General features: G+C 33.7%; 1 protein-coding gene across 7 annotated transcripts in view; it reads right to left on the bottom strand.

Annotated features, from left to right (window-relative positions):
• Window positions 1-22,993, bottom strand: part of SWT1 (SWT1 RNA endoribonuclease homolog) — an 82,817-nt gene that overhangs the window by 27,555 nt on the left and 32,269 nt on the right. For all 7 annotated transcript variants that reach the window (XR_012501850.1, XM_074351796.1, XM_074351791.1 and 4 more), the window contains 6 exons: window positions 21,963-22,108; window positions 20,376-20,539; window positions 19,036-19,174; window positions 15,126-15,274; window positions 10,591-10,772; window positions 5,726-5,857 (listed from right to left, as the gene is read on the bottom strand). Coding sequence is in view for 6 of the 7 variants with exons in the window: in XM_074351796.1 (XP_074207897.1) it covers window positions 5,726-5,857; window positions 10,591-10,772; window positions 15,126-15,274; window positions 19,036-19,174; window positions 20,376-20,539; window positions 21,963-22,108 (912 nt within the window). In the remaining variant the exon portion in view is untranslated. The remainder of the gene's footprint in view (window positions 1-5,725; window positions 5,858-10,590; window positions 10,773-15,125; window positions 15,275-19,035; window positions 19,175-20,375; window positions 20,540-21,962; window positions 22,109-22,993) is intronic.

The raw sequence follows: 22,993 nt of genomic DNA, 5'->3' as shown, positions 1-22,993 counted from the left end.
GTGAGCTGATTATCAAATTATGAAAAAGTTATGTACAAAATGGTGGCATGGGAGGTGAAGCAACTGCATCTTTTCATTTTTAAATAAAAGCTTGTATTATTTTATCTTACTCAGCACAGCTACTGATGTATTGGTGGTGGACAGAACATGTGGTGTGTCAAGTCTGACACAGACATGCGGTGATACCTGGGGAGTTGTGGAAACCTGACAGGGGAGGGCAGGTGAACTCTAATTATCTAAGGGTACAAAGGCCAAGCCTCAAAGAAAGTAGGTCAGATCTAAACATGGACAAACCTCTCCAATCCAGGTAAGGAGAATTTTTATCAACAGCTGAAAATCTTGCACACCGCAATGAGCTGAGATGCTGAAAACTCACTTTTTTTTTAAACACTTTTATTGTGGTATGATTCCTGTACAGCAAACTACACATATTTCAGATGTACGATTTGAAAGTCACTTTCTAAGGTCTTTATTTTCTACATGGCTCTCATGAAAACTTTTGCGTCAACAATTAACTTACTATACAAGAGCCTAAAGAGAGTTATCTTTGTATTAACTGAAGGATGACTTTTTCTACGTAACATTCCTGAAACTCAAAGGGTCAGCTGTCAAAACATACAGTATTAAGTTAATAAAATATTTGCTCAAGTACAAACTCCACACTCTGAAGCCACTAAATCATTAGCAGATACAAAAGCTGCTGTGACTGTAGGATTCCTTTTCTCAGGAACCATGTATGGTTGTACCAGTATATGTCTTATTCTTATGTTAAAATGGGGTAAGAGAATAATAGGAAGATTCTTTTTTAGATGCTTAATAAGAAAATGTGTATGTAAATGACACACACACACAAATTCCAAAGTTCATGATTCTGTCTTAGAAACACAGCTCTATAAAGTATTTCAAACCAAAGCCACAGGAATATAACAGAGGTTACCAAAGTGTTGAAGATTACTAAAGCATTTGAAGATGATAAAAATTAATCATCTTCCTTTCCTAAATCCAAGCACAAGCCTCATTTTCCAAAATCACATTCTGCGATCACTAGTGAATGTTCATCCAGAATATGATCGTGCCCAGTGCACCAGTTAGCAGTTCACTTATTCCATATTTAAAAACAACCAAACCAAGCATGACAGCTAGAAAAAAAATCACCTAAACTTAAGAGATACCTCTTCATATAAAAAATTTCCTCCCCTACAAAATGTGCCAAGTTATTTATAAGGGATAGTAACTCCCTCTCCCTTTCTCCATCCCCCCCCCCGTAAGATTCAAAACATGAAACTGAGAAAACTTTCATTATTTCAACCACTTCATCTAAGGCTACTTGAGCTAGAAATCTAGAGTTCATGAAACTGACAAAGAAATACAGAGTTTCACATGTTAAACCAAGTGATTAAATAAACACACTTATTCATGATCTAGTTATATTTGGGGATTCAAATGCTACAATTTTCAGATTCTTTTCTTTTTAAAAATTTCAACCTTATTTTATAAAGATGAAACACACAAACGTGATTATAAAATCTAGGCAGATTGTGATTCCTACCCTCCCTCTCCTGTCCTCTCCTCTGCTTCTAAACCAGGCAGCTCATCATCTACTTCATGGACACAAAAACATACTTCATTGTTGTTTTGAGTATTTCAGGTTGAAGCTGCACACATCTATAGTACGCCTCAGAACTGAATTACATAACCTGTTCAGTTAACTCTGTAGAGATGCCTTTTAAGCACATAGATCTTTAACTATGTTTCTGATTAACGTGCAAGTAAAATTTTTCTTATTTTTACAATTTGCCATGGGACTCTCCAATTAATTACTCACTCCAAACAAAGGTTCATCATCTTTATATACTAAGCAGACTATTTCTGTGATCTTGAGAGCAACTTAATCAATCTAGACATATAGTCACTAAATTATAAAATTAGACTAGGTAGTACTGACCTTAAAAAAAAATCTTAAAACACTTTTGTCCACATGGAGAGAGTACTGACTCTGGTTCACTAGTGTTTAGATGAGGAAATCACTCACAAAAGTGCTCAAACTGGGGGGAGGGCATAGCTCAAGGGGGAGAGTGCATGCTTAGCACGCACAAGGTTCTAGGTTCAATCCCCAGCAGGTCCGCTAAAAATAAATCAATAAATAAACCTAATTACCACCCTCCCACAAAAAGTGCTCAAACTAATCATATTTACACATAAAGGGAAGGATGAGAAAGAGCGAAGCCATTTCTAAGCCAACAGCAAATGAGTTAAGTTCACTTTCCTACCCGAGAAGAAAATGTGCAAAAAGGCATAGTAATCAGCAATATTCCCATCTCCTTTTCAGCTTCCACAAATTACATATTCTGCTCTCAACTGTAAAACTGTGTAGACAAGTGTTCCACCAATATTTTCAATCTCATCACAATCATGTTTAGAGCCTTATTAAAATTGAAATACACACTTTAAAACGTTTCAAATATAACATATTAGCTTTAAGGAGAAAATAAAGACTAACATTTGTAAATATGTGACAGTTTAAAAAATATTTTCACAAACATGATCTAAAGAAGGCATCAGTATTCTCACTTACTAAGGAAACAAACTTATGGCTTAGAGAGGGTAGACGGCATGTACGAGGTCAGCTACAATGGGATAAACCCGGAACTAGAAGCACAAACTCTTAGCTCAGAAAACACATTTTCATTCACTTCTTTAACTGGAAGACCTGGTTAACAGGTCATCTATGACTAATTCCTAATGTAACACTGTTGTGATCTGCTATGATAAAAAGAAACAGAGTTGACATATATTCACTGGACACGTATCTCAAAACCAAATGAACCTATTTCATTTTAACAAACATCCAAAAATCCTAATGAATTTGCAGTCACTACAAAGTTGAAGTATATTCTTCAGTGTTTAAAAGTCCACTCATAGTTAGCCCACCCAACTTTTCTAACTAAACATACCTTGATTTAACATGACTCTGTTTCTTAAATGATTTTAAGACCACATACACACTTGACAAAACAATATATTATTAACTTCTATTACATTTTCACTTAAATATCCATTGTCCGAAGGGAAAAAACCTTGCAGCGTTAGTAGTTTCCTGGTGGTTAAGGAACGCTCAAATAAACAGACCTTTTATTCATCATGCCCTCTACTGGTAGCTCAGGAGGCTCTCATACACTTATTACAGGAGGCTGGATTAGTTTCTTTAACTGTGGTCCCTCAACAACTGCATATAAATCTGCAAAACTTGTTAAAAATACAACTTTCCTCCTCTACAAAATATCTACAGATACTGTGATTTCAGGAAGTCTGGGATAAGATCTACAACTCTACATTTCTAGCAAGTTCCCCAACAAATAAGCAGAGAATCGCGGGCTTGGTTAGTTATACCACCAGCTGACTTTCAAAACACAGTAACTTTGCAAAAAGCTCTGGGAAGGCATTGCTATGCCTGTTTCACAGATAAAGACTGAGGCTCAAGATAATTTGCCCCAGGTCACATGCTAAAAGGCAGCAGAGCCACCTACGTCTTCTTATTCCTAGAGGTGTTATGTCCTTAGAGGAAAGAATTAACAGAACTGATCAGACTTAAAATTCAAGTATTTCTTTCTTTAGACACAGCTTATGTGAGCGACATATGCTATACCTTCTCAATCCTGGTCCACATGAGAATCACCAGCAGGGTCTGTAAAACTGCTTCCAGCCAGGTCCCACTCCCAGAGATTCAGACTGCACAGGTTTAAGGCAGTGCCTGGCCACCGTTTTCTTGTTTTGTTTTTTTTAAACTCCCAGATGATTCTAATTGGCCACCGGGGCTCAGCACCACTTAGGCCTGTGGTGCATAGAATCTCCTGGAGGACAAGACTGCTGGGCCCCACCCCCAGAACTTCTGATTCAGTAGGTCTGGCAGGATTCGATAATTTGCATTTTTAACAAGTTCCAGGTGATAACCATGATGCTGCTTCTGTGACCACACTGAGAACCACTGGTTAAGCACACTGGCTAATGGTTCTCAACTTTGTCTACACATTAGAATCACCTGGAGAAATTTTTTTAACTCCTGATAGCCAGACACACACACAGACCAATTACATCAGAATCTCTGGGGTTGGGTCCCAGGCATCAATATGTTTAAAGCCCTGAAAATTAAAAAGGTTTCTCTACAGCGAAGGTCTATAAAACCCATTAACGTGTTAGTGGATTTATAGTGATTTTCCAAGTGGGTAATATAGCATGCAATATCTCCAAACCTTTTTAGACCAGGAATACTTCTGTCAAGATGCATAATTAATGGCTCTGGATGTGTGAAATATTAGCCCACAAGATAAAGGGGAAACTGCTTTAAGTGGCCTCTAAGACATTTCCCTCCAACCTCAAATCAGCCTCATCTATTGCCAAACCTCCTCTCCCTCCACCACCTATGTTCCTATTCAAATATTAGTAACTGTCTATTGCAATTATTTGTTTCAATGTGACTGTTTGTACTATTCCTATAAGTGTAGTCAGAGATTGTATCTTATTTATCTTTCATTCCTTAGAGCCCACCATGAGCCAAGAATAGCTGGTGCTCAATAAACATTTGTTGAGTAACTGAATACAGATTGATCCCCCTACCTTCGTAGAAAAGGCAGTGTCAAGCCTGGCTGGTATGCAACCTAGCATACGCAACAGCTTTTACATAGCTAAAATCAGACCTGAATATTCTTCACAGAGCTACTCTTGTTTAATATTGCCTTAAATAAAAAAGACTGTGCACTTAGATGTGATATTTAATTTGTCCTGGGATCTGCCACATCTTCAATTCATTAGTAACTTAAGAGTGGCAAAAAGCTTTGGTAATTTTATTCTATGAATCATCTAGCCAAGTGATCCAAAAAGAGGTACAAATGCTTTATGCCTTAACAATGAGACAAAGTTTCCTAAAACCCTTAAAGAGAAATGAAAATGCAAACAAAAATTACTATTGTTTTGAAAATCCAAGTTTTTATAACTTGAAGATACTAAAATCAATGTTTCAGTTTTGTTTTTTAATTTATAAAGAATAGTATTCTTCTGTTAGCAAGCTACATGTCTAATTCAGGTCAAGCAATTTTGGTACATATTTTTAAAAACTGAAAATTAAGTTTAGTATTCTCCTTTGGTGCCACAAAAGGAAATACCTGACTTCACGCTATAAAGGTGGTATGGTCCATTCTATATCTTTCTGGGACTATGTTTTCTATACGTTGCACAAACGTTTAAAATATCACATATGTATGAGTCTCAAAACATCATAAGACTATGCTGCTTCTTGAACTTTTCCAGTTTGTTGTACTATGAGTCTGTATTGGAGGAAATCAATCATGTTAACAAATACTAAGGTGTATTTGTTTTTAAAGGGCAGTGTTAATTACCTTAACATGTACTTATTCAACAAGTAATTACTGAGTGCCCATTATGTGCTAGGAACTGTTCTTAGAGTTACAGTTATTCAATAAAAAAATAATGTTCCTTATGGAGCTTAGACAATCTGGTCTATTTTTTTTTCTGGAAAGAGAAAAATTGGAAACATTCTTGTGGTCCAAACTAGAAATAGGGATTCTTTGCAAGGGAGGAGGAAAAGTTAAACCTAAAAGCCATTAGCTTACAAAACTTGCTGGAAGACTCCCAGAGACTCTGAAAAAGCTGATAAGCTGAGAAGAGAAAAATAATACATAAATGAAACTTTAAATTAATTAGTGTTTACCTCTGAATTCCTCCAAGAATATCCTTAACAGCTGCCATTAACTTCTGAAGATATACAAATGCTTCTTCAAATGATGCTAATTTTGAAGATGTCAGAGCTGAATTTGAGCCCAACCTTTGAAACACATCCATGCTAAAATAGAGAAAAAAGAAAGATACTCATGGGTACACATGCATATTTATTGTAATTCAAGTATTTCCATTTCTAATGTATTAAATAAGGTACTATTTATAACTCATCTTTCACAATGCTGATCTATTTAAGTCAGAAATAAAAGAGAGTGACTTGTCAAAGTCCAGGCTACCATTAATGCAAAGGATATAGGTCAATATACAGGTCTAATCTAAAGTAATACTGTAAAAGCTGTGTGAATAATATTTCATTTTAAGAGACCATAAGAGATAGAAAGGAAGTGATACTACCAATCTATGTTCAAGTCAGTACATAAATACTGACAGTACTTCAGTACCTAAGGATGAAGAAAAAAATGGGACATCAGATTAAGAGTTTGCTGAAACTGGAAGTTATAAACGTTCATACACTTTACTCTGGTAATTCCAATTTTAGAAATCTATCACATATTAATAATTATTATTCACAACTGGGCAACAATTAGTAATCACCTAAATGTTCAACAATACAAAAAGTGTTAAGTAAATAGTGAATTAGCCGCCTGATGAAATACCAAACAACTACTAAAATGATGCTTATACCATCTATGAAACAGAAAAATAAAGGTACACAAAATTTACTTCTATAACATAAAGACTACATAAAAAAAAATCAGAACATGCTGTATTGGTTGAAGAGTGTCCCCCCAAAATTCATGTTCACTCACAACCTCAGAATGTGACCTTATTTAAAATAGGGTCTTTTCTGATGCAATTAGCTTAAAATGAGGTCATACTGGATTAGGGTGGGCACTACCCTATACGAAGACAAAGGCAGAGCCCCGATCCTGATACATCTACAAAGACGGCTGGCAACTACTAGCAGCTAGGAGACAGCCATGGAATAGATTCTCCCTCAGAACCTCCTGAAAGAACCAAAACTGCAGACTCCTGATTTCAGTTTCTAGCCTCCAGAACTGTAAGTGAATAAATTTCTGCTACTTTAAACCACCTAGCTTGCGGTAATTTGTTATAGCAGCCCCAGAAAACTAGTATATATGCCTAAAAACAAAGCTAGGTATACATAATATTAACAAAGTTAACTATGGTTACCTTTAGGTAGTAGCATTCAAGGGAAATTTCTCCCCTACTTTACAGTACTTCCCAGAACATTTTGTATAACAGTGGTGAAATACACATAAAATGCACCATTTTAACCATTTTAAAGTGTACAGTGTAAAGTGTACAGTTCAGCGGTATTTAGTATTTTCACAATGTGTGCAACTATCGCCACTATCTAGTTACAGAACATTTTCATCACTCCAAAAGGAAGCGCTGTTTGCATCCATTAAGCAGTCACTCACCATTCCTCCTTCCCCCCAATTCTTGGTAACCACTAATCTGTCTTCTATCTCTATAGATTTGCATGTTGTGGATATTTCATATCAATGGAACCATATACTATGTGACGATTTGTGTCTGGCTTCTTTCATTTAGCATGTTTTCAACATTCATCCATGTTGTAGCATGTGTTGCTATTTCATTCCTTTTTATGGCTAAATAATATTCCATTTTATGGATCTACCACTTTTTTTATGAATACACCACATTTGTTTACCCATTCTTCTGTTGACACATTGGATTCCTTCCACTCTGGCTATTGTAAATAGCATTGCTATGAACATTCATGTACAAGTTTTTGTTTGAAATCTTGTGTTTAATTCTTTTGACAATTCCATTTAAGAATGGAATTGCTGGGTGCTATGGTGATTATATGTTTAACTTACTGAGGAACCACAGATATGTTTTCCACAGTGACTGCACAATTTTACATTCTTATAAGCAATGTATGAAAGTTCCAGTTTCTCCACATTCTCATCAACATCTGTTATTTTCCTTTTCTTCCCCCAATGGCCGTCCTAGTGAGTATGAAGCAGTATCTCACTGTGGTTGATTTTCATTTCCCTAATGACACTGACCACCTTTCTGTGTGCTTGTTGGCCATTTGTACTTCTTATTCAAATCCTCTGCCCATTTTTTAATCAGCCTCTCTTTTTATTGTTGAGTTCTAAAGATTCACTGTAGATTCTGGATACCAGACTCTTAGATACATGATTTGCAAATATTTTCTCTCATTCTGTAGGCTTTCTTTTGACTTTGATGGTGTCTTTTGATGCAAAAAAAGGCTTTAATTTTGATGAAGTCTGACTTACCTAATTTATCTCTTGCTGAGCTCTGCATTTCAGTCTGTGGCACCAGACAGCCCTGCTCCTATTTTACCTTTTGATATCATTGTCTATGATATCATTGCCTAACCCAAGGTCATGAAGACTTATTCCTATATTTTCTTCTAGTAGTTTTATAGTTTAGCTCTTATATTTAGATATTTTATCCAATTGGAGTTAATTTTTGCATGTAGTTTAAGATCAGGGTCCAACTGCATTCTTTTGCAGTGTATGTAGCTATTGAGTTGTCCCAGCACTGCTTAGCATGCACACAAGGTCTTGGGTTCAATTCCCAGTGCCGCCATTTAAAAAAAAAAAAAAAACTGGTTTTGTGCATTTATTATTTTAAGAATAAAAACGATAAACTTTTTTATTTAAAAATATCTCTTATATTTTAAAAATAAATTTAAAGCCTAGTCATCTCAAAAGTTTGAAATACAGAAATATAGAAAGAAGAACTATATAATGCCTATAGTCCACCAACCAGAGACAAGCATTATTGATATCCATGGGCACTTCTTCTTTTTCTGGGTATATATGCATTTTGTCTCTGTGTATGTGAGAGAGAGAGAGGGAAAGAGAGAGAGGCAGAGAGACAGAGGATGAATGAATACAGGAAACTTCTAGGAAAGCCATCAATCAGTAAATCAAAGAGTTATAAAAACTTTTATTAAAAACTTTATTAAAAATTATCAGTCAGTAAGTTGTCAAAAACAATCTCTTTTTTTCTTTTGCCTTCACAGTATTAATAAAATTCTGAGTCAGAGAAAAGTAACAGCAAAAAGTAAGACATTCTGTTTAATTACAATTCCCACTGCAAATTCAAAATATGTTTCTTAAAAAATGTGTCAGAAGCTTGAATGAGAAATAGCAGGAAAGATTTTTTTTTTCAAACTTGAATCATTAGTAGTATCTAACACTTATCCAAATTCTTTATAAATAGAAAAGGCACAACAACCTGACCTAGTATGCTATTAAGTTCACAAATGATTACTGAACCATGATAAGAACACAGGGCAAGAAGATGGCATTTACAGTTGTGTGTAAGTGCTCTAGTAGTAGTTTATGGAAAACTCTGCACGGGGCCTACCAGATCTTCAAACGGGCATCTCTACACGGAAGGCTCAAGCATGAAGATGTTGAAAAGCTCTACAGTGACTCTGGTACACAACAGGCATGGGAGACAATGAAGTAGGCTTCAACAACTATGTACTAGTCAAACAAATAAGCATTTTTCATTTACTAAAGTACTGTAAGGTCTATTATCCAGAAATCACCCAAAACTCTGTAACATCCAACACAAATGTATGTATATTATAGTCACTTCCAAGGTGCATAAAGTACTCAAGTGTTTTCTAAATGAAAGGATGATTAAAATATCTTAGATATTGTTTTAAACTGTTTTATTTTGAAAGTGATCATCTCTGTTTGGTATATGTAATTTTCTGCTAACAAGAATATCTGTTAAGTCAAAACATTAAAAATATGTTAAGACTGGACAAAAACAACAAAACTTTTGCTTTATGTGGAAATACAAAATTTTAAATATTGTTTTCTTTTGTTCACATGTCAGATACAGTTATTTAGTATAACAGACAGTCTATTTGTTTGAAAAAAATTTTTAATGGTAGCCAAGGACTAAAAATGGGTCCCAAATCTACACTGTGGTAACAGATGACTGACTGAAATGTTTAAGTGGACTGCTAATATGACTTCGCTGTTCTTGTAAACAACTAGAACAGAAAGATGATCTTAATCCAAAACAACAGTCACACTGGGCTCTTAATTAAGCCAAAAAACTCACTATAAGGTGTACAGCATGACTGACATTTCAATTATATAAAGACCATGGACTTGGGGAAAAGAATGGGAGAGAATGTTGATCTACTTTAAAATCAGTTGTTTTTAAAATTTTTTTAAGTTACTCTAGTAGCAGCTTACTTAAAGACCTACCCACAAATGGTCTCCACCTTTTCATTTTACCAAGACCACAATAGTTTATGTGTATGAAAGTAATAAAAGTATTTCTTCCTTTTAAGTAAAAGTATTTCTTCCTTTTAAGTAAAAGTACTTATCTTTTATCTTTTTAAAAAATCTTACATGAATTTTCTTTAATCCAGACTGACATTTTCTTAAATTATTTTAAATCTTACAGCTCTGTATCCTGCTACTTTGTTTAGCCAATCTTGGTGACTGTTCATTGGTTTTGGCATATACAGGCAATGATTATCATCAAGGTTTCACATCTGGATCACCTGGAGAGAAGGTGATTAGCTCAGCTTCATTTCAGTCCTACTGAATCAGAATTTCTAAGAATAGAACCTAGGCATATATTTTTAACCTCTCCCCGTAATTCTCTGATGTTCACCCCTATTTAAGCATCACTGTTTCTAAGGTACCAATTTGACAAAAGGCCCTCATGAAACAACCTAACACATTAAACATTGAACTCACAACTCAAACACTATTTAACGAATAGCAGTACTGATGGAAAACCCTAAAACTTCAAAAATTCTTGGAAATTTAGTACCTGTTTTGATATATTGTAATCCAAACATTCTCTAGGATAGACCAGATTTCTTGATGCCTATTGGGCTGGGGAGAACCTGAGAAAATGGCGATTTCTTGGTTGTTAGATTTCATCGAAGAAGTATCTTCTTGATTTTTACCCGGTGTATTTTCTGACAGACTTCGCTTAAATTTTGCCTTGACCTGAGGAAATAAGAATTACATAATACACAGCTAGTCCTTCAATAGTAAGTGAGAGAAAAAGAATGCCAATTGTGGCTTAGAAATGTTCTAGCTTTCCAGGAAGTGCTGATTATTCTTTGTCCTTGATTATGTACAGACTATTCCCAGAAAAGCATCAGAACTTAAAAAAACACATATTTCCCTTTTCCATTTATATCAAATAATATTTCTAATCTATTTATTATAGAGTATAGGAGGTAGAATCCTACTTGTAAAGAATTAAGGAATAAGTGAGCAAAGAAATGGAAACAACAGTTATAGATCATTTTTTTAAGAAGGCTGGTAGTGGATGAAGGAGAGACTGCAGTAAATAGCATGACCAATTAAAAGCATTTAAGAATAGATCTGGAGGGAGGGTATAGCTCAGTGGTAGAGCACTTGCTTAGCACACATGAGGTCCTGGGTTCAATTCCCAGTACCTCCATTAAAAATAAATAAATAAAATTAGAAATAAATGAATAAATAAACCTAATTCTCCCCCCCCCCCCAAAGTATATGGAGGAATAGATCTGACTACATTTTTAAGCATGGTAGAAGAGCAATACTATTGATTCAAGTGATCTTTTAAAAAAATCACCTTGGGGCAAAATATTAACTTAGGTTAAAAAAAATCTGATAGAATCGAAAAAAGTTTTAACCATGAGTTTAATAACTTGCATTTTTTTGTTTAGGTTCTACTATAACTTCTTTGTGAACTTAAATAAAATCACTCCATTTCTTTAGGTTTCCTTTGTTGATAAAAGTATGATTTCAAAGATTAGCTTCGTGGATTATTAGTTTTATGCTTATCAAATTTAAAAAAAAGAAAATTTCCAAAACTGTTAGTAACAACAGTTAATATTTATTGGGCATCTTTTATGCTCAGGAATTTTCTAAGAACTTTATATCCATTAGCTCATTTAATCCTCACAGTGACTTTATGAAGCAGATACTATGATTACCTATATTTTATAACTGAGGCAAAGAAAGGGCAGGTAACTCAAGGTCACACAGATGGTAAGAGGCATGGACAGAATTTGACCTTCAGCAGTTATGAACTGGGGTGTAATCTCTCTCCAACTATAAAAGTAAAAATTACCTTTTTATATCTTTTGAGGCAGGAAGAAAACTGCCTGTTTACATTAATTATGAACTTAATAAATACACATGGATGGAAAGATGTACTTTGTTCTGAGATAAATTTGTTAAATCACCACATAATGCTTTTCCTCAGCTCTCAAATAGTAGTGAACACAACTATGCAAACAGATTGCTTTATCAAACCCCTACAGAGCACTTACTACGTGCTCGGCAGTCAGTGCTCTACAAACATTAACTTACTCAATTCTCAGGACAATTCTGAGGCAGAGATTATCATACTCTTTTTATAACAGAAGGAATTAAGGCTCAGAGAGGTTAAACAACCAGAGGTTAAAGCATAACTTGTAAGAATGGGGATTCTGAGGCACACGCACAAGTCTCATATTTATTAACAAGTCTGATTTTAATTATTCTACTGTTGTGGAAAAATGTGTTACAGCTCGGTGTTACAGCTCAGTTGTGACAGCAACCTGGATTTGGGCGAGAGACCAAGCAGCAGCACTTGGAGAGTTGGAGAACTCAGGTTTATTACACCAGCAGGCCCAGACAAGTTAATACTTTTAAACATGGACCCCTTCTGTAAGTTTACACAGGCCTTTTATAGGCTGCCAGTTTTACACTTTGCACCTCATATGCAAATAAAGTACAACAGAAGTTGACCAACCAGGAACAAGCTTTGTAGAAATAGACCAATTAGGAGTGAGCTCTATGCAAATGAAGTATTATAAATGGACCAACAGAAGTTAGGGAAGTGGACCAATTAGAAGTGACAATAATAACCAATCAGGAGTGAAGGAAATAACCAATCAGAAGTGAGCTCAGGGAACCAACAGAATTCTAGGTGTAAGTTAGCCGCTTTAGAGGCAAAAAGTGAGATAGAATCTCTGGGCCAGGGAACCAGAGGGTGCTGGGAGGAGAGCAGCGGCCCTGTCTAGGGGTCCTGCTGGTCTTTTTATGGGGCTTCCCGCCTCATTACCATCCTGGAAGAGCAAGATTGTTTTTGTTTGTTTTTTGGTGGTTAAAACGCTTATAAAAGAAAAAAAAAGTATCTTTTCCCTGTCCCACCCCATTTATATAAAGATCTGGAAAACGATGTTACTTAACTTTCCATTTTGGTTTCTCAGAAGCAAAAAATAAGGAATATTCCTCTTTTCCTTATTTCCTACACTTGGTAAATTAACATTAGAGGGATTTTTTTTTTTAAACAGTTACTATATTTAGATACCCTATTCCTGGAAGTAATCTATTTCTTTTTGTTGCTCAAGTTAGTGACACATGACTAAGTATTCAGGTCATACATCAAATCTAAAGCATTCTACAAAACAACTCTTATTGAAAGTCTATTTTAAAAGCTCAAGCTAAATAACAAAGTTCCTGGCTGACAGACAATGAATTGTTTCAACCATGAAAATAAAACACCTGAGAGCTCTAATTGTGGAAACAATACAGGTTGTTTCAAGCAATCACACTAATACTAAGTGTTGGGGGAAAAGTACTAGATTCTCTGCCACTTGGCTTCTTGAATCTCTTGCTAATGTGGCAACTGGAAAATCAAGACCCAAGAATAAATAATTTGCTAAATAACAATTCAGTATTTTAAAATACCCAGTGCAACATACAATAGGCATACTATTAAACAATGCTAAATTTTAAGATCACATTTTCATGGTAACTCCCATCTCCAGGATTCCAATTGACAAAACGACCTTAAAACTCGATATTCACCATTATTTTTATCTCAATCAATCCTAATTTTTAAAAATCTCAATAATTCTAATTCAACGACTGCTAAGCCTGTGAGTGGTCTGAACTTTCCATCTTGTTCACTGTGTTTGTTTCACCAAGATGGGGTGTAGGGCTCAGTTCTGTGCGCAGAGAGAATAATATATTTTTTCCTACACAATTCAAGTACAATACTTAAGCTGCAGGTCCATTCTTTCCTACAAATAGTTCTAAAAGTCACACTTGCCATAGAAAAATACAACAACCAATGTTTTGGTCATCTTAAACCAGAAGGTCATTCACCACTTAAATCAAGTCTTTCCTCAAAAATAAGCACGTATTTCCCATTAGTTTATAAAAAAGATGATGCTTTTACTCCATGATACTCTCTTAAGTAAGTTCTTTCCTCATCAACTATGATTAAATTTAGTGTCATCTAATCCTTTCATTCCTTCACAGCTAGTGGGACCTATGTTACCAGGAACAATTATTGAGAAAAAACAGGCCAGTTCAATAACTCAAAGAAAAAAATAATATTTATACTAGATGAAAGTACTATTAATATCTTATCCAGCAATTGTGATGCAGAGTTTTTTGGGCTATTTCTGGCATATAAAACTCCCAGAATTTTCTAGATTTGAAATTAGAAGACTGTAGAAAGAGTATTACCAGGGTCAAACTCACAAAGGGACAAAACTCAAAGAAGCAAAAAGGCATCTGTGCTAGGCATACAGAATCATGTGAGGAGCCTTGTTAAAGAACTGGCAGGTCAACTGGCAAAGTTTAAGTAAGGTCTGCAGTTAGATAATTATGTCAATATTAACTTCCTGATTAATTATACTAGGTACATAAGATATCCTTATTCTTTAGGAAATATATATGGAAATATTTAGGGATAAAGGGGGCTAATATCTGCAACATATTCTTAAATAGTTCAGAAAAAAAAGACTTCAATAGATAAATAGGGAAAACAATAACGCAAATGTGATAAAATGTTAACACTGGGGAATCTAAAAGTTAAAAGATATATATGAGAATTCTTTAAACGACTCTTGCAAATTTCTTGTAAGCTTGAAATTATTTCAAAATAAAAAGCAAAACAAATGAAAAATTACTGGTTACCACTGCCAGAAATTTGATTCAGTAAAGTTTGAGAGGGGCTTGGCATATGCATGTTTAAGAAAATTTCCAAAGTATTTAAACGCATGCTGTCAGGGGCACTAGTCAGGGGCACTGAAAAATGAGTACTCAAGCAACAATGCAGTTTTCTTTATCCATAAATGAAATAATATAAAATTCTAACAACTGCTGTGACATGACACTGCTTCCATAAGAGGATGTGTTTTATGACTTATAATAAGGATTGCTCAGTCTCCATTCAATTCACTTAATATTTACTTAATGCTTTAATATGTTAGAATAAGAGAATTTTTTACCTATTATTGTCTACTAAATACATTTTTAGAATGTATGTGATTAGCTACTCTAAATGGCATTCCAAAGGTAACTTACCTCTGAAAATGTTTGGAGTAGTTTGTTTACTTGAGCAAAGGCCTGTGGAAGAATGCCATCATAATTTGACCTTGTACTGAAAGCATGTAGCAGACTTTTAGAATCCTGAAGCAGGAATTTCACTGTTGTAATATCCACTGCATTATTAGCTGGCAACAGAAAATTATGAAGAAAAAATATGTAAGAGTGAATATACAATACAAAAATGTCTTTGGAAAAATATCTAATTAATAATAATTATGAAATTTAAGAGGCGTACACATTTACACCTACAGGCCTCTCCTTATTTCTCTCTCTGGTGTAAAAAGCAACAATCAGTTTTAGACAAAGTTCTTGGAGCAGATTCTGGCATTCCGTACAGTCAGTCCTCCCTGTTCACCAGTTCCACGTGCACAGATTCAATCAACCATGGGTCAAAAATATTTGCGGGAAAAAAATTGCCTCAAGATCCAAAAATCAAAACCTGAATCTGCATGCACATCTATTTACATAGCATTTACATTGTATTAGGTATTATAAGTAATCAAGAGTTAATGTAAAGTATACAGGAGAATGTGTGTAGGTTATATGCAAATACTACACCATGTTATGTAAGGGACTCGGGCATTGAGAATTCTGGTATCCTTGGGGATCCTGGAACCAATTCCCTGTGAATATCGAGACTGTATTCAAATTCCAGAACTTCCCTCAACTTCAAAGTAAAAGTAAGTGAAAGAACATTATACTCTTCAGAAAAGAGAGAGAATTACCAAACAAATGAGTTAAACCACAGATTTTCAAAACTGAGGTTGTCTGCATACAGATTACCAGGAGACATCATAAGAGTCACATTTTGGTGATAAGCACTTAAGTTATAAGCAGTACCTTTCATAATCAAACTCAGTTACCATGTAGTGATTTATCTTCAAATTCCAGTACATGAAATGTAATACTAGATTTATTCAAAATGTGTTCTCTCTGGACACCATACAACCTTAGCAAAAAATAAACAACCTGAGTAACAAGGAGCTGTGGGAAAGAGAATCCAGTGGAATTTTCTTCCCACATAAATTAGGAAAGTTAGTTAATCTACGAGTAATCATTTAAAGGCATAACAGTTTCCTCTTAAGGAACTAAAGTTACTTTAAATTCTCAAATCAGAAGTGGTGACAACGAAGTTAAGTAACTTTCTAATGTCACCGAAATCAGAGCAGAAAAAAATCATTTCCATTATTAAGACAGAGCACTAAACAACAGTGTTCAGAGGCGTTCACAGTAAGCATGCTACAGTGTGCTTGTCCTGTTTTAACATTCACAGCTCAGAGATTGTTACATTCTGAAATAGCAGTATGGTTTTTCACTGGCATTGAGTTTAAAAAAAGTTTCTTTTTATCACTTATACAAGTATTTGCTTGTGAAATATTGAAAGGTTAAATGAAAATAAAGAGTCTACTTTCATAATTAATTACACAATATTCAGAAATTCTAATCTAATTTGATGATTATAGCCAAGCTTCTGGCTTCCCTTTTATCAAGCAGTCTATTTCTTTACAAAACACTTTTAGTTATTTTTAAACACTTTACAAAAGACTTCTACAAAACACTTTTAGTTATTTTAAAAATCAATGACTAGTTTAAATTCCTGTGGGAAAAGAAGAGATGAGAGATGCTACACAGAAGACGAAACGAAGGTTTGATGAACCTGGAAATCTCCTCAGGAGAAGAAATTGGGCACAACTTTTAAGGGTACTTCTCCAGTGTAGTCTATGTTCAGTAGAACTTACATCCTTGAATTAATCATTTTATTTCTAACTTACAAGAATTCTGTACTGTGGGCAAAAGTATGATAACAATGATCAATCCAGTGGCTAGACTCAATGTAAAAATAAACCTTACATGGTTGAAATAGTTTAATGTTTATAAAAATTCAATAATTATTTAGGTTAAAGTTAATATGACCACAAAGTCAGAAAAAGCTACTACTCATTTTCCACACAGTTTTCTATGAATTGATCTAAGGATACACATTTGGTATACTGAAATTAAACACATACGTATAATTCAACAGCTGAGGATATTCTTAAAAGATAGTGAGCAAAATCATAAACTGATTTTTCTAATTCAAAATCATTTTAGAGCAGAAGGCTTTTTTATAATTCTATTACACATTCTTCACAAGTCAGTAAACATTAGGCATCAGATTCTTCTAGACCTAGAATCAATAAAGTTTGCACACAATGATCCCCAAAATGAGTTTTCAGCAAAAGGAACAGTTACCATTTCTTCACTTCTCTCCTTGTTAGAAATAAGTAGTTAGAGCTGCTGGCTCCTACCTCTAAGCTGTATGTAAAACACTGCCCAGCCCTGGAAAAACAAATGCAAAATGGCAACCAGATACCCCGTGTTTAAAACCAAAGCTTGCCCAAGATCATACATGGTTTATGGACTTTTTCTTTTGATAGAATCAACTATATTATGCCCCTAGTAAAAGTTATGAAAAATGTTTCTATACATCTTACAAAACTGCTTTGAAGGTCAGTCCAATATGTTGTTCCACATCCCTTATATAATAATGCCCCTAATAAATAATTTCTATAGTTAAAGACCCATGCCTGGAAAGTGTCTTTACTTTAAAAATCGGTAACTTTTAAAAACAGATATTCACACACCATCTACCACATATAGTCATAAGGCACTGACTAGGCACTTTAAATCCCTTGGGGGAATATTTAAAGATATAAAACATTTTCAAACAGTTTATATTTCAAGGGAAAGAGAAAAGTGGTATGCCCACCATAGAATGTTCCTGGTTTGCCTTAGCTTCCAAGAAGCTTAGTGTTAAAATCTGCATTCCAGTGTTGCAATAATTGTTTGCATATGTTTTATAGTAAAACTACCTTTCTTATTCTTCATTACCTGGCTCTTGTACCTGTAAGCCTAACTTAAACCCTCTTATACTCAGGTTGTTATTTAATGGACCACATAAACTCACAGTTATTTTTTAAAGGTGGACAGAATATAATTAATACTTAAAACAATAAACAGATCACTTCATGTTAGGAGTTCGAGAAAAATCAAGAACCACCTGAATAACCTAATAACGGTTACACTCTGCTTTTTAAAGGGACAGCAAGACAAATCTAGCTGTTCTCTTTGGATAAATAATTTACTCTCTCAAGACTAGTTTCTTTAATCATAAAACACTTTAATAACATCAAATCAGTGCTTTTTCACATCTTTTTCTTCTTAGTAGAAGAACTTTTGTTTTTTAATCCTACATGGAAACTCCATATATAAACAAATAAAAGAAAACTGCATGGCTGAAGTTGGGGTTGAGGGTCAAAGGTCCACTAATACAAGGCTCCCCATCAACCTTTCCACCTCCAATCTGTGGCAACTGTAGAGGGACTTCAAGAAGGCTCTGTGCAACAGAGTTTAAAAATCACCAACTAAGTGCTTGACTGTAGTCTCATCTGATTCTAAAATTCACTATGCACCAAAGCCAAAGGTTTCCTATTCTTTATCCACATATTTCAGATAGAAACCTTGATATACTATTTTTCAAAATTAGTACATGAAATATGGTCAAAGTTGGTATGTTAAACATGATAAGAAATGAAAAAATCTAAACAAATCTATTTGCATACCTAAATAAACTATAAAACCGGGCTTAAAAAGTTTTCAAACATTATTAAAAATTGTATGTTCACACTATCCAGGAACATCAACAATGATACCATTCTCAGCTGCAAGCACTAGGAATTGTATCCACTCATCCACCTGCCACAAATCTCCTTAAGAAATCAGAGGTATAAATGGTTAAGGAACTAATTGACAAATCTTTATTAATTCATCTTCACATTCTATGGAATGTATCTGTTAGTCTGATTTTAATACAACATTGCTAAAGATAAAATTAAAAAATTCATACCTTTATAGAGATTTTCATATAGGCTCTCAACAGTTACAAGCAAGCTCTTTTCCATAACTAATCCAAATACAGCCAACCAGTGTTTTCTAAAGCACTGTAATAAATGTATTAAAGTCCACGGTGGTTTCAAGTACAGAATCTAGAAAAAATCAGCATCATTGATTTATTATTTCTACTATTAAAAAGTACCTATTTAGGAAATCCTACATATACTTCTTGGCAAAATATAGTTAGTGAATTCCTTTTTAAACTAAAATATGTTTTATTAAAAGGAAATCATAATTTTAAAATGCTAATTCCATCACAAATTGGTTTTGTAAAATTCGTATTACTATTAATCCTTAAAGCTCCAGAAACTATGTGTGTAAAAAGAAAGCATAGCTCTGATCAGAAGAAGCATAGTTTTATTCAACAGAGGTTATCAATCTACTTTTCAACATGGTCATTTCTATGAGGAAATCAATCTAATAATTCCATAAAACTAGGAGAAAAATCTATATAGAAAATAGTTGTCAACTATAATTGACACTTGCTACACTCTTATAAAAACACGTTAATAAAGATTAATCATTTAGTACTACAAAATGTCAGCACATCTTTTTTTGAATCACTCATATGCAATGATTTTCCTGGCCTCATTATGAAATCTAATTTATGGCAACTTTCCTAGAATCTTCTACTCACTCTTTATCATCTTGGTTCAACACTTGATAACATAATCAAGCCATAATGGCAAATATTAGAATCTCAAAGCATATCTGGAATAGATACAATTTACAATTAGTGGAGAATAATGTTTCTCCTAACTATACACGTGAATAGCAAACATTAAGCTAAAAAACCCACTATTGCCAAATGTGTTTTATTGGCTGTGGAAAGGATGTGAATCTAAAGAAAATTCTAAATATTTTGCTAATATGATCAAATTTATACTCTGATTCTCATAGTTACATGACATAGCCAAAATACATACTTCTTTTTCTGAATATATATTGCTAGGGTAATTCCCTAGACATTTTGACTCAAGTAAACTAAATATGTGAGAAGGTTTCCTGAATTCAATTTAAGCCCCAGGGAGGCAATGTGTCTGACACACAGTAGATGCACAATAAATATCTGTTTACTAAAGAAAGAATGATAAAGCATAGTCCTAATCTTTGGGAAATGTCCATTACTTAATTTCCAAAGAATTATTCCAAAAACTTCAAGAAAAAAATAGACTGTGGTCTAGATTATTACAACAAAGTTTATACATTTTATACAAGTAATGTCTCTTACAATAAGGTAACAAATCTTTAGCCATGAAAAAGAAATTTTCCACTAAGAGCTGAAATAATCACCTCCATCCAGAGGTTTCCAAAAGCGATTTTCATTTCTGTTTCTAATATTGAAGATAAAGCTGTTCCAAGAGATTTTTCAAGATCAGATACAATGCTTTCAAGTTGAATGAGTAGCCCAGAATTTGTAGATTCTTCCTCAAAGTTCTCCTCCAAAGATGTTGCCTCTTTAAAACAAATAGTTATAGGCTTTATTTAGGACACTAGTAGTAAATAGTTTACAAATATAATTGGTAATTGGCCATAAATAATACACATTTAATGTATAGAATTAGTATCTGAGCTACCTAGAAAACAAATGAATATCTTGTTTTTAAAACAGTGTTTAGAAATTTATCTCCAGTATAGTTGTTTTAGATGCAACATTACATTAGCAAATGCTTTATCTTTTTGATAAAAGACAACTAAGTATTTTTGCTAAAATAGAAATTTGAGAAATGTGTGTGATATTTTAACCAAAATTTAAATTTTATTATTTTCAAAAAAAGTAAAAATTAAAAGAATGCTTTGTATCTGTTTATAACAGAAAACCAAGAACTATGGATCAAAATGTGTTTTTTCCACAAATAGTATATTCTCCCAATCACATTTTGGTTTCAAAAAGACCAAAATCTCTGTGTTATGGCTTCCCCTTCTAAAATGAGTTTTTATTATTTTACCTGATGTTATTTCTTTATCATTACTATTTTGACATCTGCAAACAATTGTAATTTCTTTATGGCAAAATTCAAAATATTAAGTGGCTTATCTCTACAAATACAAACCAAGGATTTAAAATGACAGTAATATAATGGGCAAACCAAAGTATGCTTCCCTTGAAAAACCATAAACTAGAATATCCTATTACTCCCTCTGGATACTATTTTGAATATTACGACGAAACAAATGTTATTACCAAAAAAAGTCAAATAATTTACGTGTATGTATCAATATATGAAGCATATATATGCTGTTTGAGACTTCAGTACTTTCCCCACAGAGGTAAATGATGGAATGTATTTTTTTAATTATGTCAGGTTTAATATAATATTCCACCAAATACCAAGCTATAGAACAGATTATTTTGGTGGGAAAAGAGATAAAACAACGGTATTGCCTTTAGCTTTCTTAAGTATTAGTTTAAATTAAAAAACAAAATATTATTGGAGTCCTTTAAGTTTCTCTATTATTGAGTTTTTACTATATTAATAGAAGTTTATAAATGTGGAACTAATTTTAAAAAGAAGCTAAAAATTTCTCTCTGCCTCAAATGAATATTTCTTGTAACCATTAATTTAAAAGGTATATTCTGTAAGGTGAAAAATAGGATGCACACAGTGATTAGAAATATATAAAAATGTATGTGAGTGTACGCACAAAAATTCAAATTAATTTGTAAAAGTATATGTAGAAGGCAAAAATGTTATGTTTTCTTTTAGACTACCATTATAATTTTTCATTCATTTCTACCATTTATGTGCCAGCAAATACTCTAAAACAATGTTATTTTAAATGTACAAAATAAAAATTTACTGTTAATTCCAGCTGTTATCATTCATCTTAGTACATGAAGTAAGATATATTTCTCATTGTTCATAGTAAGAATACTACCTGCTTTCAACTGTTGTTTAGATATACAAGGCTGATGACATACATCTGTGTTCAGAGACAAGTTTAATAACTCTCCACTCAATTCTTCTTTACTCAGTGACTTCACACCACTTATTAGGCCTTTGTTTCTTAAGTTTCTATCATCCCTAAGATTGATTTAGGAGGGAGAAATATTTTATTTTTTATGAGATAAATCACATGGCAAGCAAAAACACATGGAATCTAATCAGAAGCTGGTGATTCTCAGCATATATATTAACAAAGGATAACAGTTTTTAAAAATACAGACAATAAAAGAATTAACATACTTAGAGTCACATCATATGAACTTTTAAGAATAATTATTATTATATATAAATGTTTCCCTAGTACCAGGCACTGTTCTAAGCACTTATATATCAATCCATTTAATTCTCACAAAAAAGCCCTTTGATAGGAGTGCTACTAATTTTATCCCCATTTCACATATAAGAAACTGAGGTATGAAAAGGTTAAGTAACTAGTTCAAAGTTATACCTGGTTAAGTAGGAGATATATTTGAACAAAGGACTATGATCACCCCAAGAGAAATAAACATAGAGAACCATTGTAAGATCAATAATTTACACATGGCAGGCAATTACAAATTTACTTAAGAGTGAGCGTAAGACAAATAGTGTGAATTTGTTATTTGCTGAAAGTAGCCAATATGATTAGAGTATGGTACATGAGACCAGTTTACATGGATACAGAGAAAGGCAAGGACATTAATAAACTGAAAGAGATTTAAGGGCTTCAATGAGGAAATGACATAATCAGATCAGTGTTTCTTAAACTGTTGTTGTTGAGCCTAGAAGGATTCCAGCCTTTGTTAATGACAGAGTATCTTGGTCTGACTAACTCTCCCATAATGAGAATTAGAAAATCTGGACACCCCCCAACCAAAAAAAACAAACCTGTTGGAAGGCACTAGAGAACAATAAAATGTAGGTAGAAGGTGGAGGGAAGTCTACATTCAATACACAGACACTGCACTGGTAAGAGGTACAAGT

Source organism: Camelus bactrianus, chromosome 23 (genome assembly GCF_048773025.1).
Source record: "Camelus bactrianus isolate YW-2024 breed Bactrian camel chromosome 23, ASM4877302v1, whole genome shotgun sequence".
NCBI lineage: Eukaryota > Metazoa > Chordata > Mammalia > Artiodactyla > Camelidae > Camelus > Camelus bactrianus.
The sequence above is the reverse complement of the archived record's forward strand: the minus strand, read 5'-3'. Positions and strand labels throughout refer to the sequence as shown.